Here is an 18,889-nt window from a genome sequence, read left to right as displayed (position 1 = left end):
CCCAGTCCATGCTAGATATGCCCGCCTCCTTCACCTAAGCACCGAGCCTAGAGTGGTGATTTCTACACAGACAGTAGGTTTATAAATAAATCCTGACAAAGGAATCGCTGTGCCTTTACCTCTGATCTTAAGTTTTCTATGAATGAAAGTTGTGGGGCATTACTAATACATGCCCCAGGGTCTGCATTGTAGTAGATTGTGGCCAAATGTGCAGTAAAGCGCTGTTAGTGCTGGGCACTATGTGTAATGATCTTTTATTCCCCTGGTATTTATGCCTAACATCAGCAAGTGATTTGGTGACCTTGTATATTGCTATATTGCTGCCAAGTAGGGCTCAGAGTGCCCGGCTGGGACTGTTCTTGCACTATAGAATATTAATTGTAAACTAATTGTAATTGCACTCTCCAAGGTACTATTGTTACTTGCAGAACCAGTGTGTATTAGATCCAAATCTGTGCCACTGTGACAGAATGCTCTGTTATACAGATAGCTAGAATCTCAGCCATAAAGCAGGGCAGGACTGCTGCTTACAATGGGGGGGATCAGATAGGATCTGTGCCACTGTGACAGAATGCTCTGTTATACAGATAGCTAGAATCTCAGCCATAAAGCAGGGCAGGACTGCTGCTTACAATGGGGGGATCAGATAGGATCTGTGCCACTGTGACAGAATGCTCTGTTATACAGATAGCTAGAATCTCAGCCATAAAGCAGGGCAGGACTGCTGCTTACAATGGGGGGATCAGATAGGATCTGTGCCACTGTGACAGAATGCTCTGTTATACAGATAGCTAGAATCTCAGCCATAAAGCAGGGCAGGACTGCTGCTTACAATGGGGGGATCAGATCGGATCTGTACTTCTCTATCTCTACATCTCTATCTGTATGTGCCCCTCAGCCTACCCTCTCTCTGGGCAGGGGGTACATCTGTATCTGCCCCTCGGCCTACCCTCTCTCTGGGGGGGGGGGTACATCTGTATCTGCCCCTCGGCCTACCCTCTCTCTGGGCAGGGGGTACATCTGTATCTGTATGTGCCCCTCGGCCTACCCTCTCTCTGGGCAGGGGGAACATCTGTATCTGTATGTGCCCCTCGGCCTACCCTCTCTCTGGGCAGGGGGTACATCTGTATCTGTATGTGCCCCTCGGCCTACCCTCTCTCTGGGCAGGGGTAACATCTGTATCTGTATGTGCCCCTCGGCCTACCCTCTCTCTGGGCAGGGGGAACATCTGTATCCGTATGTGCCCCTCGGCCTACCCTCTCTCTGGGCAGGGGGTACATCTGTATCTGTATGTGCCCCTCGGCCTACCCTCTCTCTGGGCAGGGGGTACATCTGTATCTGTATGTGCCCCTCGGCCTACCCTCTCTCTGGGCAGGGGGTACATCTGTATCTGTATGTGCCCCTCAGCCTACCCTCTCTCTGGGCAGGGGGTACATCTGTATCTGTATGTGCCCCTCAGCCTACCCTCTCTCTGGGCAGGGGGTACATCTGTATCTGTATGTGCCCCTCGGCCTACCCTCTCTCTGGGCAGGGGGAACATCTGTATCTGTATGTGCCCCTCGGCCTACCCTCTCTCTGGGCAGGGGGAACATCTGTATCTGTATGTGCCCCTCGGCCTACCCTCTCTCTGGGCAGGGGGAACATCTGTATCTGTATGTGCCCCTCGGCCTACCCTCTCTCTGGGCAGGGGGTACATCTGTATCTGTATGTGCCCCTCGGCCTACCCTCCCTCTGGGCAGGGGGTAATTAAAAAAAGGATTTGCTTGAATCAGTCCATATGGGAGACGGACTTCAATGTAGTTCAGAGCTTTTTGGATATCAGGTTTCCAGATAAGAGATACCATACCTTTAGTAGAAAAATCTCAGTTGCACCAGAACCTGCTGTGCATGCAAATCTGCGCATCTGATTGGCTGCTGTTGTAATACTAGGGAGGTGATTGGGTGAGAGTGCTGCAAAGGAAATGTTTTGCAAATCTGATTATTTTGTCTCTTTTTTTTCCACCAGGAATGGTCCTCGTGCGGAGTGAGAGCGGGCAGCTCCTAATGATCCCCCAGCAAGCCCTGGCCCAGATGCAGGCTCAAGCCCAAGCCCAGGCCCAAGCACAAGCCCAAGCCCAAGCCCAGTCGCAATCTCAGAACACCATGGTTCCCCGTCCTGCCACTCCAACCAGTGCCCCTCCTGTACAGATTTCTGCAGTGCAGGTAAGTGCAGTCAGACCGGCTCCCTCAGTGTTAGAGAGATACCATAACTATGGCACATAGGGATTCCCCTGTACTAAGCACAATTTCAGCAGGAACAGCCCCCTAAGTTTGCTCATAGCCTGTACAGAGAGATACCATAACACTATAGCACATAGGGATTCCCCTGTACTAAGCACAATTCAGCAGGAACAGCCCCCTAAGTTTGCTCATAGCCTGTACAGAGAGATACCATAAACTATGGCACATAGGGATTCCCCTGTACTAAGCACAATTCAGCAGGAACAGCCCCCTAAGTTTGCTCATAGCCTGTACAGAGAGATACCATAAAACTATGGCACATAGGGATTCCCCTGTACTAAGCACAATTCAGCAGGAACAGCCCCCTAAGTTTGCTCATAGCCTGTACACAGAGATACCATAAAACTATGTGATACTTAATGCCAATGTATTGCTGCCCTTGCCTTCCTGCCTAACTCCTCTTCCTGACATTGCTTCCCAGTCTCCAGGAGCGCCGCTCTTAGCCAGACAGGTTACACCAACTATCATCAAGCAAGTCACTCAAGCGCCAACAACTGTACAGCCCACCACAACACTACAGCGCCCTCCTGTTGTACAGGTAATTACTGCCTTCATGGGTTCATCCATTCTGTGCCCAGCTCTGCTTTAAAGGGGTGGTTTACCTTTCAGTTAACTTAGTATGTCAATACCAAGCAACTTTTCAATTGGTCCTTATTTGCCTTTTTGTTCAGCAGCTCTCCAGTTTGGGATTTCAGCAGCTGTCTGGTTGCTAGGGTTTGGTTTACCTTATCAACCAGGCAGTGGTTTGAATGAGATGCGAGGAGAGGGGACTGAACAGAAAGATAAGGATTAAAAAGTAACAATAAAATTGTAGCCTCACAGAGCAAAGGGCTTTTTGCTGCCGGGGTCAGTGACCCCCCACTGTAGATGTAGAAGAGGAAGGCAAATAATTCAAAATCTATAATAATGAAGACCAATTGCAAAGCTGCTAGGAACAGGGCATTCTACAAGATACTAAAAGTTACCTTAAAGATAAAACCACCCCTATAATTAACTGTTAGTAGGTTATAGAACGGCTTATTCTAAGCAACTTTTCAATTGGTCTTCATTATTTCTTTTTTTATAGTTTTTGAATCATTTGCCGCCTTCTGACTCTCTTCTGCTTTCAAATGGGGGTCACTGACCCCATGTAAAAAAAACCAAAGGCTTTGTAAAACTACACATTTGTTGTTACTGTTGCTTTTTACTACTTGTCTTTCTGTTAAGCTCAACTATTGATATTCCAGTCTCTCACTGAAATCAGTGCCTGGTTGCTAGGGTAATTTGCACCCTAGCAACCAGATGACTGAAATTGCAAACTGGAAAGCTGCTGAATAAAAAGGTAAATCGTAAATAATAAAAAATGAAATACAATTGTCTCAATATCATTCTCTACATCATACTGAACAACCCCTTTAAGGTTCCCTATGGTTTATTATTATTATTTATTTCTCTCTTCTCCCCACAGAACCAGATAGTGCTCGGCAGCACTGCACAAACTGCCACTTTGGGGACCGCAACTGCCGTGCAGACTGGTGCGGCTCAGAGACCTGTGCAAGGAGCTGCTACCCCTGCCGCAGCCACCACGGTACTGCCATTGCTTCTAGCTTCTTGGGGCGCACATACGTGCAGTCTGTATGACCGGACACTCATTACATGTTTCTATATGTCACGCAGGAAACCATGGAAAATGTGAAGAAATGCAAGAATTTTTTATCCACGCTAATCAAGTTAGCTTCATCGGGTAAACAGTCCTCTGAGACTGCAGCTAATGTGAAAGAACTAGTGCACAACCTCCTGGTAAGGCTTTGCCCCTTTGTACCATGCTGCTTCATGCTATTCATGTAAGAGTAATGTCACAATGGGCAGGACCAACCATGCTGCTTCATGCTATTCGTGTAAGAGTAATGGCATAATGGGCGGGACCAACCATGCTGCTTCATGCTATTCGTGTAAGGGTAATGTCACAATGGGTGGGACCAACCATGCTGCTTCATGCTATTCTTGTAAGGGTAATGTCACAATGGGCGTTACCAACCATGCTGCTTCATGCTATTCCTGTAAAGCTATTCATTCTATATTATTATTATAAATAATAATAATAATATTCATGTAAGGGTAATATCACAATGGGCGGGACCAACCATGCTGCTTCATGCTATTCCTGTAAAGCTATTCATGCTATATTATTATTATAAATAATAATAATATTCATGTAAGGGTAATGTCACAATGGGCGTTACCAACCATGCTGCTTCATGCTATTCATGTTAGGGTAATGTCACAATGGGCGGGACCAACCATGCATCAAGCATGAATGCATTACATCTTATATATCTTGTCTAAAAAATACATTTTTCATTTGGCAGGATGGGAAAATTGAAGCAGAGGATTTCACGAGTAGATTGTACAGAGAACTGAATTCTTCACCTCAACCTTACCTTGTGCCTTTCCTGAAGGTAAGCCCCGCCCCCGCAGGGAGGGACTTTTGAAAGCCGCCGCCCTCTCCCTGTGACTTTAATGCTTAATCTGTGCCCTCCTTCCCATTCCAGCGGAGCCTCCCTGCCTTGCGCCAATTAACGCCAGATGCAGCAGCCTTCATCCAGCAGAGTCAGCAGCAGCAGCCCCCCACGCAGGCCACGACGGCCCTCACCGCGGTGATGCTGAGCGGCTCCGTGCAGCGCACTGCTGGCAAGACCACCGCCACCGTCACTAACACATTGCAGCAACCGGTCATCAGCCTCACACAGACGGCCCAGTCCAAGCCGGGGCAGCCCACCCCACTGGTATGTACATCCACTAGCCCCTTTGTAAAGCAGTGCTATTCAGATGTTTTAGGTTCAAGCTCCCCTTTAATGTGTGGCCCCCTTGACTCATACAGGGTCCGATCCGCTCGTTTGGCCAGGTTCCCAAACGAGTGCATCATCTCCCAATATGGCCACCAAAGGTGGGTGATCTTGGGCTAATTCGATCGTTAGCCCCCAGGGTGGGCATATCAGGAGATGAGTCCTTCAGACCGATTCGGCAGATTATCTGCCCGTTTATGGGGTCCCCCCCAATCAGACAGGTTTCATTTTCCTGACGGATCGGGGTCCGCATCGGATGTGGTCCAATTGGAAAATCAAACTTGCCTGATCGTCGTCATGTTGGGGGTGCCCGTAGTACCCCAATCTGCCTATGTATGGCTACCATAAGCTTAGCCTAGGCAACCAATAAGTGTTCACCCCTTATCTCGCCATTATTAACCTTCAAGGTTGGCTTCCGCTGCAAAAAGGCATTCTTAAAGGGGTAGTTCACCTTTACAATAACTTTTTAATATGTTGTAGACATTGGTAGTCTGAGACAGTTTGCAATTGGTCTTCATTTTTATGGTTTTTCAGTTATTTAGCGTTTTGTTCAGCAGCTCTCCATTTGGTATTCTAGCAGCTATTTGGTTGCTAGGGTCTTTATTACTCTAGTAACCAGGCAGTGTTTTTTTTACTATGAATTGTAGAGGGCTTTCACAAAAAGATAAGTAATAAAAATCAATACAGGTATAGGACCCATTATCCAGAATGCTTGGGACCAAGGGTATTCCGGATAAGGGGTCTTTCCGTAATTTGGATCTCCATACCTTGTCAACTAAAAAAATCAATAAAACATTAATTAAACCCAATAGGATTGTTTTGCATCTGATAAGGATTATTTATATCTTAGTTGGGATCAAGTACAGGTACTGTTTTATTATTACAGAGAAAAGGGAATCATTTAACCATTAAATAAACCCAATAGGGCTGTTCTGCCCCCAATAAGGGGTAATTATATCTTAGTTGGGATCAAGTACAGGTACTGTTTTATTATTACAGAGAAAAGGGAATCATTTAACCATTAAATAAACCCAATAGGGCTGTTCTGCCCCCAATAAGGGGTAATTATATCTTAGTTGGGATCAAGTACAGGTACTGTTTTATTATTACAGAGAAAAGGGAATCATTTAACCATGAAATAAACCCAATAGGGCTGTTCTGCCCTAAATAAGGGGTAATTATATCTTAGTTGGGATCAAGTACAGGTACTGTTTTATTATTACAGAGAAAAGGGAATCATTTAACCATGAAATAAACCCAATAGGGCTGTTCTGCCCCAATAAGGGGTAATTATATCTTAGTTGGGATCAAGTACAGATACTGTTTTATTATTACAGAGAAAAGGGAATCATTTAACCATTAAATAAACCCAATAGGGCTGTTCTGCCCCCAATAAGGGGTAATTATATCTTAGTTGGGATCAAGTACAGGTACTGTTTTATTATTACAGAGAAAAGGGAATCATTTAACCATTAAATAAACCCAATAGGGCTGTTCTGCCCCAATAAGGGGTAATTATATCTTAGTTGGGATCAAGTACAGGTACTGTTTTATTATTACAGAGAAAAAGGAAATCAGTTTTAAAATTATGAATTATTTGATTAAAATGGAGTCTATGGGAGAGGGGCTTTCCGTAATTCGGAGCTTTCTGGATAACTGGTTTCCGGATAAGGGATCCCATACCTGTAATGATAAAACTGGAGCCTCGCAGAGCAATAGTTTTTGGCTGCCAGGGTCAGTGACCCCCATTTGAAAGCTGCAAAAAAGAAGGCAAATAATTCAAAAATTATAACAAATAAATAATGAAGACCAATTGAAAAGTTGTTAGGAATAAGGCATTCTCTAACATACAATAGTGAATGTAAAGGTAATTTAAAGTCTGGCCTTTAGACTGGGCCCCCCAAGTGGTCCCAGCCTCATACTTTGGGAAGCAATTTTTTGAACCCTGCCTTCTAGCAAGCTGTTATCTAATTGGAGAGGCAGAAAATGTCCCCATACACGGGCCGATCTGCTCGCTTTGCGATGTCGCCAAGCGAGCGGATCTTCTCCCGATATCCCCACCTACGGGTGGGCGATATCGGGAGAATCCGGGATAATTCAATCGTTTGGCCCTGTGGCCAAACGATTGAATTCTAACGACGGGCAATAGGAAAAGTCTGCTCGTTGATTCGGTCCCCGATCCGACTAGATTTTCTAATCTTCCCGATCGAGATCTGGTCGATTTCAGGCCAGATATCAGTCGGGCAGGCCCTTTGGAAGTGCCCATACACGGGCCGATTAGCTGCCGATATCGGCAGCTACTATCGGCCTGTGTATGGGGACCTTAAGCAAGAAGGGCAGGCATTGGCAGACTATCAGCCAATCAGTACATTCCAGCAGTGCCTTTCCCTGTCGGGCTCATCGGGAAGAATTAAAAAGCCACTTTTCCCCCTCATTATTCCCAAGAGCCAGACCCACTTTTGCCTTTTCACGGCTCATCCGCTCCCATATAATAATAATAATAATAAACCTGGAAATCGAATTTCATCGCTTATTTGATCCCCCTCTTACCTGGGGATTAGAGAATTCCCAACTTTAATTGAGAAGCTTAGGATGCAGCATATTTATTGGAGGGGGGCTGATCCTTTTATAATCGGTCGCGGCTGCGGGATGAGAGGCAAGCGTGGAAATCAGCCGACGCCTGGACCCTCGCAGATTTGGTTATAAAATTGACAGTAACACGAATGTAGTGAGTGAAAACAGTCCCTAATCTTCTTAAAGTGTCATCCCAAAGAGCTTACTGTTAAACCGGGGCCCTCGGTGAGACCGGCGCCGCCATACTGAGTGTATTAGTGGGCCGCACAAAGGCAACAATGGGAGCCTTCATCTCGCAAGGAGCCCTTCTAATGTGCCGGCGCTTTTGGGAAATGATTTATGGAGGGAACATAATCCTTTGTCCTCATTTCAACCCTGGCATCACTGGCCGGACATGGATCCCATAATTCCCTGCTATGGGAGGGCTAATGAAATAGTCCAGTGATTGTAAAACTACCAGCAGGGGCTGCTGGGAGTTGTAGTTTTTGAATGGCTTTAATAATATGTTATGGAACAGAACCATAACAAAGGGCAACTCACACTCTCTCTTCCCTTCTTACAGGTCATTCAGCAGGCGCACAAGGCGGGAGCAGTGGTACGTCCCCCGCACGTGACATTAACCCAGACGCCCATGGTAGCACTTAGGCAGCCTCCGAATCGGATCATGCTCACCACGCAGCAGTTGCAGCTAAACCCACTACAAACAGGTGCGATGCAAACAGGTGAGCTTGGGGGATCCCAGGCAGTTATTTATATGGGCCCCCCCATGAACACAAGTGCGCAGTACCAACGTTTTGGCCACACCCCTTGTGTGTGCAATATAAACAGCTGATGTTACTCTATAACCAGTCATTCCCCTGCTGGAAAGTTCATATAGGAGCCGCTCATATCATTCAGTAAATAGATCCCAATACAAACAGCTGATGTGACTCTATAATAACCAGTCATTCCCCTGCTGGAAAGTTCATGTAGGAGCCGCTCATATCAGTCAGTAAATAGATCCCAATACAAACAGCCGATGTGACTCTATAATAACCAGTCACTCCCCTGCTGGAAAGTTCATGTAGGAGCCGCTCATATCAGTCAGTAAATAGATCCCAATACAAACAGCTGATGTGACTCTATAATAACCAGTCATTCCCCTGCTGGAAAGTTCATGTAGGAGCCGCTCATATCATTCAGTAAATAGATCCCAATACAAACAGCCGATGTGACTCTATAATAACCAGTCATTCCCCTGCTGGAAAGTTCATGTAGGAGCCGCTCATATCAGTCAGTAAATAGATCCCAATACAAACAGCTGATGTTACAGTCACACTTTACTGCTGCGCTGCAAGTTGGAGTGATATCCCCCCCTCTCACCCCCAGCAGCCAATCAGCAGAACAATGGGAAGGGAGCAAGATAGCACCTCCCAGTAGGTATCAGAATAGCACTCAATAGTAAGAAATCCAAGTCCGGCTTGGGACTCCTCCAGTTACATGGGAGTAGGAGAAACAATAGGTTAGCTGAAAGCAATTCTAATGTGTAGCGCTGGATTGAGTTTGTCTCTCCTGTGTTTGTATGAGTGCTGGATTCACTAAAGGTGCCCCTTGTGTCTCTCCACAGTTCCAATGGCAAAGCAAGCATTGGTACAAGGTGCAAAAACGATGTCTGCAATATCCGCACAGGCTGCGGCGGCACAGAAAAATAAATTAAAAGAGCCGGGGGGAGGATCGTTCAGGTGAGTGCAAATGCCATGTATTCATTTGGATTGGGGTCTTGTCTCATACAGTTGTATTTTATTGCCTTAGTCCCCCCCTATAGGCCGTGCACAAGCTGGCAGCTGACTAGGAAGCCATATTTAAAATGGGCAGTGTAGTAGAGCTGGCAGCTGGGGCTGCGTTAAGTTAAGGTAGGGGTATAGTCCTGGGATAAGGATGGTGTCTAATATGGGCAATGTATCACCCTGGTAACAATATGGCACCTTCCTCACACAGAGATGACGACGACATTAACGACGTAGCTTCCATGGCCGGGGTGAACCTCTCTGAAGAAAGCGCAAGGATATTGGCGACGAATTCGGAGTTAGTGGGCACATTAACGCGGTCCTGCAAAGACGAGACGTTTCTTCTGCCTGCGCTGCTACAGAGGAGGATATTGGAAATAGGCAAGTGAATGGCACTGGGTGCTTTCTGTCAGCAGCCACAGGTTATTTCCATAAACCGGCGCTTCGTGGTCAGATAAGGTGTCGGCCGAATGCAAAACTTGCGGGCAGAAGAGACAATATTCATCTTTTTTTTAGCAACAGCCTATTAAATAGGGTTTATTTTTAAATTAAGTTTTTTTTTTTTTATTTCAACCCTGTGCCCTTTATCTTTCAGGCTGTGCACAATAAATACCCTGCTGTGTAGCCCCGGGGCAGCCGTTCCTGCACCGGTACAGCTGGGGTGTTTGCTACAGAAACCCTACTATAGTTTATATAAATACTCCGCTGTGTAGCCCCGGGGCAGCCGTTCCTGCACTGGTACAGCTGGGGTGTTTGCTACAGAAACCCTACTATAGTTTATATAAATACCCCGCTGTGTAGCCCCGGGGGCAGCCGTTCCTGCACCGGTACAGCTGGGGTGTTTGCTACAGAAACCCTACTATAGTTTATATAAATACCCCGCTGTGTAGCCCCGGGGGCAGCCATTCCTGCACTGCTACAGCTGGGGTGTTTGCTACAGAAACCCTACTATAGTTTATATAAATACCCCGCTGTGTAGCCCCGGGGGCAGCCATTCCTGCACTGGTACAGCTGGGGTGTTTGCTACAGAAACCCTACTATAGTTTATATAAATACCCCGCTGTGTAGCCCCGGGGGCAGCCGTTCCTGCACTGGTACAGCTGGGGTGTTTGCTACAGAAACCCTACTATAGTTTATATAAATACCCCGCTGTGTAGCCCCGGGGGCAGCCGTTCCTGCACTGGTACAGCTGGGATTTTTGCTACAGAAACCCTACTATAGTTTATATAAATACCCCACTGTGTAGCCCCGGGGGCAGCCGTTCCTGCACCGGTACAGCTGGGGTGTTTGCTACAGAAACGCTACTATAGTTTATATAAATACCCCGCTGTGTAGCCCCGGGGCAGCCATTCCTGCACTGGTACAGCTGGGGTGTTTGCTACAGAAACCCTACTATAGTTTATATAAATACCCCGCTGTGTAGCCCCGGGGGCAGCCGTTCCTGCACTGGTACAGCTGGGGTGTTTGCTACAGAAACCCTACTATAGTTTATATAAATACCCTGCTGTGTAGCCCCGGGGGCAGCCATTCCTGCACTGGTACAGCTGGGGTGTTTGCTACAGAAACCCTACTATAGTTTATATAAATACCCCGCTGTGTAGCCCCGGGGCAGCCGTTCCTGCACTGGTACAGCTGGGGTGTTTGCTACAGAAACCCTACTATAGTTTATATAAATACCCCGCTGTGTAGCCCCGGGGGCAGCCATTCCTGCACTGGTACAGCTGGGGTGTTTGCTACAGAAACCCTACTATAGTTTATATAAATACCCCGCTGTGTAGCCCCGGGGGCAGCCATTCCTGCACTGGTACAGCTGGGGTGTTTGCTACAGAAACCCTACTATAGTTTATATAAATGCCCCAGGGGCAGCCATTAGTCCATTATAGGTTGGGCATCAGTCCTGGCTCACAATCCACCCTACAGGGGTTCAGTTGGGCACAGGGGCTGCATTGGGGGCAATGGGATATTCTGTAGCACAGTCCGGTGTCGCTGAGCCCACTCATTGGATTTGGTGAGTTAAAGTTCTTGCTCTCTCCCCTCACAGGCAAGAAGCACGGCATCACAGAAATCCATCAGGACGTCGTCAGTTATGTCTCCCACGCAACGCAGCAGCGGCTACAAAACATTGTCGAGAAAATCTCCGAAACGGCGCAGCAGAAGAATATTTCGCACAAGGTACAGCCTGGAACCTATGTGTAATTTTGGGGCTGCGGTCATTTTTATTCCCTAGTAATTTTGATTCCCATACCTTAAGTCTACTAAAAAATAATTTAAACATGAAATAAACCCAATAGGGCTGTTCTGCCCCAATAAGGGGTAAATATATCTTAGTTGGGATCAAGTACAGGTACTGTTTTATTATTACAGAGAAAAGGGAATCATTTAACCATTAAATAAACCCAATAGGGCTGTTCTGCCCCAATAAGGGGTAATTATATCTTAGTTGGGATCAAGTACAGGTACTGTTTTATTATTACAGAGAAAAGGGAATCATTTAACTATTAAATAAACCCAATAGGGCTGTTCTGCCCCAATAAGGGGTAATTATATCTTAGTTGGGATCAAGTACAGGTACTGTTTTATTATTACAGAGAAAAGGGAATCATTTAACTATTAAATAAACCCAATAGGGCTGTTCTGCCCCCAATAAGGGGTAATTATATCTTAGTTGGGATCAAGTACAGGTACTGTTTTATTATTACAGAGAAAAGGGAATCATTTTTAAAAATGTGAATTATTAGTTTGAAATTGAGTCTATGGGTAATGGCCTTCCCGTAATTTGGCGCTTTACGGATAACGGATCCCATACCTTTACTATATAGCGATGAGGCAAAAGCTGCAGGTCTGGCGGGTTCGGCCCCAAACACACAGCAAATATGCAGGTTGCCCCTCTTCAAACTCGGGCAGCGTCTACTGTCTAAGCCAGTGATACCCAACCAGTGGCTCACTCAGGGGCAACATGTCAGCACCCCTTTTAATGTTGCTTCCAGTGGCCTCAAGTAGGTGCCCATTTTTACATTTCTGGTTTTAAGGCAAGTTTTGGAAGCCCAGAGACACAGTTTTACTCCAAGCAGAGCCACTGGGTGGCTACTAAAGAGCCAATCACAGCCCTTATGTGGAAGCCCCAAAGAACCTTTTTCATGATCAAGAGTAAAAAAAGAATGGGGATCCCAATCTAAGGGAAGCGCTATGGTAGCTCCTCTATGACAGAAAGCTGTAACAAGTTGCAAACGGGTTCATTGTGTTCACTGTTTCCCCCGTCCCTTTGCCAGGATGACGATCGGTATGAACAAACAAGTGACGTACGGACACAACTCAAATTCTTCGAGCAGCTCGATCAGATAGAGAAGCAGAGGAAAGACGAGCAGGAGCGGGAGATTCTAATGCGGGCAGCTAAGGTCAGTGCCTTTCATTATCCAAAGTATCCAAGGCTTTATGCTCTGCGGCCGCTAGGGGGCACTGTTTTCCTATTGTACTTCTGTATGCCTCAATCATGGCTGTTTCCACTAATATGAAGAAACACGAAGGATGAAGACACACAGAGCTACTTAGTAGCAGCTACTTGTCACGACTACTAAACGCCAGAAAATCCCCTGCCATAGACAATACTGAGAATTGCCTCTGCTAAACACACATAGGGGCAATTATCAGTAAATGATCATTATTGTCTGTTTTAGTAGCTGCTACTAAGTAGCCCCTTGTGTGTTCAGCCTAATATGCAGACTGATCGGGCTCCCTGAATATCCTTATACCATAACATCACCAGGTCAGTAGAGTGTTTAACCCCTGCTTTGATATCTGGTTTATTTTCCCTTTAATCCATGGTGCAGTCACGTTTTCCTTTGACTTAATTCTTAGTACGACGTAGAGAGTAATATTCTGAGACCATTGGTCTTCATTTTTTTTATTTGTTTTTTAATGATTTCACTTTGTTTCAGTAACTGGTTGCTAGGGTCCTAATTACCTTGGCAACCAGTGTGTGGTTCGAATCAGAGACTGGTATATGGATAGAGGATAGAACCTGAATACAGAGTGGCCTCACAGAGCAATAGTTTTTTGACTGCCGGGGTCAGTGACCCCCCCCCCCCCCATTTTAAAGCTCTAGAGAGGCAGAGACAAATAATTCAAAAACGATTATAAATAAATAATGAAGACCAATGGAAAAGTTGCTGAGAATTTGGGGGTCAGTGGAATTCTGGGCTTTCAGGATTTTCCTTCAGGACTGTTTATTGGTAGAAACTGACATATTGTTCATTTTTTTGCCCCTTGCGCAGTCTCGGTCAAGGCAGGAGGATCCAGAACAGTTGCGGTTAAAACAGAAGGCGAAAGAGGTGAGTGCGTTGATTGGATATAGCCGTACCAACCGTACCCCCAAATACCGAGGGTAAGGATTAAATACATCTTCTTCTCCTTCCATAGATGCAACAGCAGGAACTGGCACAAATGAGGCAGAGAGACGCCAACTTAACAGCGCTAGCAGCTATTGGCCCTCGAAAAAAGAGGAAAGTTGAATCACCGGGCCCTGGTTCTGGTTCAGAGGTCAGTGTATATGTAATGCGCCCCCTGTTGTATATTATAAGGATATTAGCAGTCACTGAGGGGTTCTGTGCCCCCCATATAAAGGCACAAGGCTGCAGGCTGAGTTATACAGGGAACTCTGAGTATCACTCATGTATTATAAGGGATAATGTACCCCCTACTGTAAATGATAAGGATATTAGCAGTCACTGAGGGGTTCTGTGCCCCCCATATAAAGGCACAAGGCTGCAGGCTGAGTTATACAGGGAACTCTGAGTATCACTCATGTATTATAAGGGATAATGTACCCCCTACTGTAAATGATAAGGATATTAGCAGTCACTGAGGGGTTCTGTGCCCCCCATATAAAGGCACAAGGCTGCAGGCTGAGTTATACAGGGAACTCTGAGTATCACTCATGTATTATAAGGGATACTTACCGCGGCTTAACTTGCCCTTTTCTTTCTCCCGCCAGTCGTCCAGCACAAGTACCGCCACGGCCAGCAGTTCGGCGGGAGGGGGCAGCCGACAGTTTACACGACAAAGGATAACGCGGGTCAATCTCAGGGACCTCATTTTATGCTTGGAGAGCGAGCGAGAGACAAGCCATTCACTATTGCTATACAAAGCATTCCTTAAGTGAGACTCACAGAACTCCACAAAATGGGAAAGATCAAGGTATTTTTGTTCATTATCTGTCGGTTTTTATTTTTGCCCCTCAAAGAGGCGCCCCCCCCTCCCTTCTCGCCGGACACGTCTGCAGAACTTTTTATTTTTTCCTGTTCCTTCATCGTCTGTTGGAGACAATAATGGTTTGAAGATGGCGCCGCCGATGCCAACCAACCCCATTAGACCACGTTAACCCTTCGCCGACGGGGCAGGATCACAGCCGCCAACGAGGAGCGAAAAAGACTCGTTTTTGTTCTGCATCGTCTTTGTATTTTTTATTATTATTATTATTATGTGGAAAAATCCAAATCAAGGTTGAAAACTGCCTTCTGCAAAAATCCAAGCCATAGAGAGATTGCTCGTTGCCACCGTCCGAGCCCCCCCGGCCCCCCGTGCTGCACTTGTTTTCACTGATCTGTACCGAGTTATCAGGGTTTTCTTTTTATTATGTACGGTTTTATCAATCTTGTTAAAGGGCAAGTAAACCTAAACTCACTGGGGCTGTGACGCGCTGTTAGGTAAAACTCCGCCCCCTTAGGGGGTTCTTATTGCTCACCTCCTACCCCAGGCCAATGCAAATGCACCGGCCCGGGGTACTTTATACTGAATATTAATCATGTCCTCCCTTCTCATCCTGGGCCCGAGCCGAGCTTGAAAAGGGATTGAAAGACCCGAACGCGACCCCGCCCTATTTGGTGACATCAGAGGGGGGTGGGTGGGGCACGGGGACACTGTCCCACTGATGTGAGTGATGGGGGGAGCCCAGCTGCATAAGGAAAGTTCTATTCACTGTTGGGGGGTAGAATGGCAACCAATGTCAGTTTTGGGTCAGCCTGTTCGGTACCAAACCACATACTGTCAACCATTTTGGTACCTGGCAGCCATTTTGGATCCCCCGGCCGCCCTTGCTGAGTGTGAGTCTGTCCTTCCAGGTCAGAAAACATGGCGGCAGGGTCAGCTGGACCCTGGGGGAAACCCAGTGGGCCCCACCACTCCCCTCCCCTGAGAAGGGGGAGGTGCTGGTTTTGGGGGCCCCCAGGGGTAGCAGCCCCAGTCCAAGGATAAAGTACCCCAGACTGTTGTGTCTTTTTGAAGACTATTTGCCCCAGTCCAGGGCAGGAGGTGACCAGCTACTATCACTGGGGGTGCCAATCCGGTGCCCCAACCCTGCCAGTGATTTTTTTTAATTCCCCCTTTCCTTTAACCCCTTCTCTGCTTACAGCAAGGGGGGGGTTAACAACTCCCTGCATCAGATTCTTTTTGCAGATGGCAGAGACTCCGCCCCCCCCCGTCCCGTATTTATTGATTTTTATCGCTTTCACTATAACGTCACTCCCTTTGCCTTTATTTTAGCAGCATTTCTAATATTTGTTTTTTTTTGTTTCCTATATATAAATATATATATATCCAAAATAACCTCTGTTTAAACAAAAATCATTATTTTCCACCGTTAAAGAAAAAAAAAAAAGTGTTTTTAACCTGTACAGGAAGTGAGCGATTGTGTCCCCGCCCCCCCGGGGCAAAGAGAGGTTTTTATTAAAGTGTATATGGCATAAATATATATATTTTTTGCACTGTTTTAGGTTTTAAATATTTTGGGGTTTTTTTTTTTTTTCTACCCAAGACGAGTGCTCCGCCCCCTTTTTTTCTTTCTCTCTATTCGACGGCAGAACCAATAGAAGCCCCGGTGTTTCCATAGTCACTGTAGATAATTTGTAGCACCTCATTACCCACAATCCTACCATAAATTATTCTGTAAATCCATCATTTTTTGGTTTATTAACAGTATGCAAGCTCTGGGGGCAAGCCCCTCCCCCACCCTCCGTCGCCACAGCAGAAAAAAATCGCCCTTCTTTGTATCTATTTTTTTATTATAAAAAAAAAAAAATAAAAACTAAAAATAAAATATATACTAATTGGTTCTTTCTATTTTCGGAGGTTCCTGTATCCAAACTGCCCATTGGTATAAGACTTTTCTGAGTGTAAATAGTTTAGCTTCCCCTTTAACATCCGTTTCTCTCTGCCTCGTACACTGAGTTCTGATCAGTATTTTTACCCGACAGCTGTTACATCGCTCCCGGCGTCCGTACGACGATCTTGTCTTTCCATTTGGGGTTTATTTTTATTTTTTTGTTTTATTTTTTTTTTGTTTTCATGTAAATTTTGCACAGTGACTTGTTCATATGTAAATATTTTACTTTCAAAAATGAAGTTTTTAATTGCTATTGTTTTATATAGGATTGAAAGAAAATTAACGCCTTTATTAAAAACGAATTTATCTGTACGGGCTGCGGCGTCTTGCTTTCCCTGGGGGGGGGGTTGTTTATACGGGGCAGGGGGGGGGGTTGATCGGCCCTCCTGACGAGCTTGCAATCTAAGGACTGCCATGGGCTATAATTGGATTCTTCATGGGTTGGTGGCTTCTGGCCAATCAGGATGCACTGAATAGGCTTCTCTAACAGGTGGCTATATAGGGAGTGTTGGGGGGGAAGGGTGGCAGGGAGTTGCGGCCTCGAGTGTAGTCCTGCAGCTGGGAAAGTGGGCAATCCAATGGCCAATGAGTCAGCAGCTTATGGCTGTGAGCTCCTTATGGCTGTGGGTTCCTTATGGCTATGGGTATGGCTATGGGCTCCTTATGGCCATAGCTATGGCTATGGGGCTCCTTATGGGTATGGCTATGGGCTCCTTATGGCTATGGCTATGGCTATGGGCTCCTTATGGGTATGGCTATGGCTATGGGCTCCTTATGGCTATGGCTATCGCTATGGGCTCCTTATGGGTATGGCTATGGCTATGGGCTCCTTATGGCTATGGCTATCGCTATGGGCTCCTTATGGGTATGGCTATGGCTATGGGCTCCTTATGGGTATGGCTATGGCTATGGGCTCCTTATGGCTTTGGCTATGGGCTCCTTATGGCTTTGGCTATGGGCTCCTTATGGCTTTGGCTATGGGCTCCTTATGGCTTTGGCTATGGGCTCCTTATGGCTTTGGCTATGGCGATGGGCTCCTTGTGGCTATGGCTATCGCTATCGCTATGGGCTCCTTGTGGCTATGGCTATGGCTATCGCTATGGGCTCCTTGTGGCTATGGCTATCGCTATGGCTGGGCTATGGCTGGCCTTGTGGCTATGGCTTGGGCTATGGCTATGGGGCTCCTTGTGGCTATGGCTATGGGCTCCTTGTGGCTATGGCTATGGCTATGGGCTCCTTGTGGCTATGGCTATGGCTATGGCTATGGGCTCCTTGTGGCTATGGCTATGGGCTCCTTGTGGCTATGGCTATGGGCTCCTTGTGGCTATGGCTATGGCTATGGCTATGGGCTCCTTGTGGCTATGGCTATGGCTATGGGCTCCTTATAGAAGAATGAAAGGTAGAAACTCAGTAGCTTTATCAGAAAGGTCTATGTTAATACAGCCATAAGCACTCACAGAAACGGCACTGAGTCCTCTATCAAAGGAAACACAGGATTTCTTGTCTCCTTTTCTGTCCCATGTTCTTCTGTATCAAACTTCCTCTCAGAAATATCCTTTAGGGCACAGGCACAAGTCTGCTTAGTTTGCTCTTCTTTCCTCTCCCCCTCCCTTCTGCTCCCCCTCCCATCTCTCCTCTCTCCCCCTCCCAACTCTGTGTAACCTGAGCTACCAGCAGCAGGAAGTTACTGAGACCAAGCTAAAATGGCAGCTGCTATCTTAAACAAACAGAGGGAGCTTCTGGGGCTGTTACTCAGGCAGGTAAAGCTTTCTGCAGAATAAATATAGGGTTCCAGCTTGCACTATTGTGTCTAATCTATTGGCAGCAAAATGCCTTTCCTTCTCCTTATGGGTATGGGCTCCTTAATGGGTATAGGGTCTATAGGACTGCCCATAAGAATCCCGCAGTAGGGAGCTAAATGTGGGATTGATAAAAGAATATTTAACTATATTGCTGGGGGGCTGATGAGTCTGTATCGGTATATTGCTGGGGGGCAGTTGATAAATGAGACATACGATTCTATTAATCCTACTAAGGCATAATAGGACTCACCGGGGCAGTAAACCATATCAACCAATCAGGGGATAGATTTTTCCAGCCAGCTGCAGGCTAAACACTGAAAGCAATAATCTGATTGCATGGGTCACTCGGGAGGAAATTCAATAGAGACTTGAACATGTAAAGGGAAACAAAGGTCCAGGGCCGGATGGGATTCATCCCAGGGTATTAAATGAGCTGAGCGCTGTGATTGCCAAACCTCTTCACATAATTTCCCAGGATTCATTGGG

At 46.3% G+C, this 18,889-nt stretch overlaps 1 protein-coding gene across 2 annotated transcripts in view; it reads left to right on the top strand.

Annotated features, from left to right (window-relative positions):
* taf4 (TATA-box binding protein associated factor 4) overlaps positions 1–16,913 on the top strand; it is a 28,899-nt gene extending 11,986 nt beyond the window's left edge. The window contains exons 3-16 of one of the 2 annotated variants that reach the window (XM_012952548.3): positions 2,006–2,202; positions 2,702–2,818; positions 3,728–3,847; positions 3,937–4,059; positions 4,629–4,718; positions 4,812–5,045; positions 8,242–8,386; positions 9,286–9,400; positions 9,657–9,826; positions 11,487–11,617; positions 12,715–12,840; positions 13,717–13,773; positions 13,862–13,981; positions 14,436–16,913. In XM_012952548.3, the coding sequence (XP_012808002.1) occupies positions 2,006–2,202; positions 2,702–2,818; positions 3,728–3,847; positions 3,937–4,059; positions 4,629–4,718; positions 4,812–5,045; positions 8,242–8,386; positions 9,286–9,400; positions 9,657–9,826; positions 11,487–11,617; positions 12,715–12,840; positions 13,717–13,773; positions 13,862–13,981; positions 14,436–14,603 (1,913 nt within the window). In that variant the 3' untranslated portion in view covers positions 14,604–16,913. 2 annotated transcript variants of the gene reach the window in all.
* The last annotated feature ends 1,976 nt before the right edge of the window (positions 16,914–18,889 follow it).

This window comes from Xenopus tropicalis, chromosome 10, assembly GCF_000004195.4.
Source record: "Xenopus tropicalis strain Nigerian chromosome 10, UCB_Xtro_10.0, whole genome shotgun sequence".
NCBI classification, from domain to species: Eukaryota; Metazoa; Chordata; class Amphibia; order Anura; family Pipidae; genus Xenopus; species Xenopus tropicalis.
Note: the sequence above shows the minus strand (reverse complement) of the source record. Positions and strands in the feature narration are given on the sequence as shown.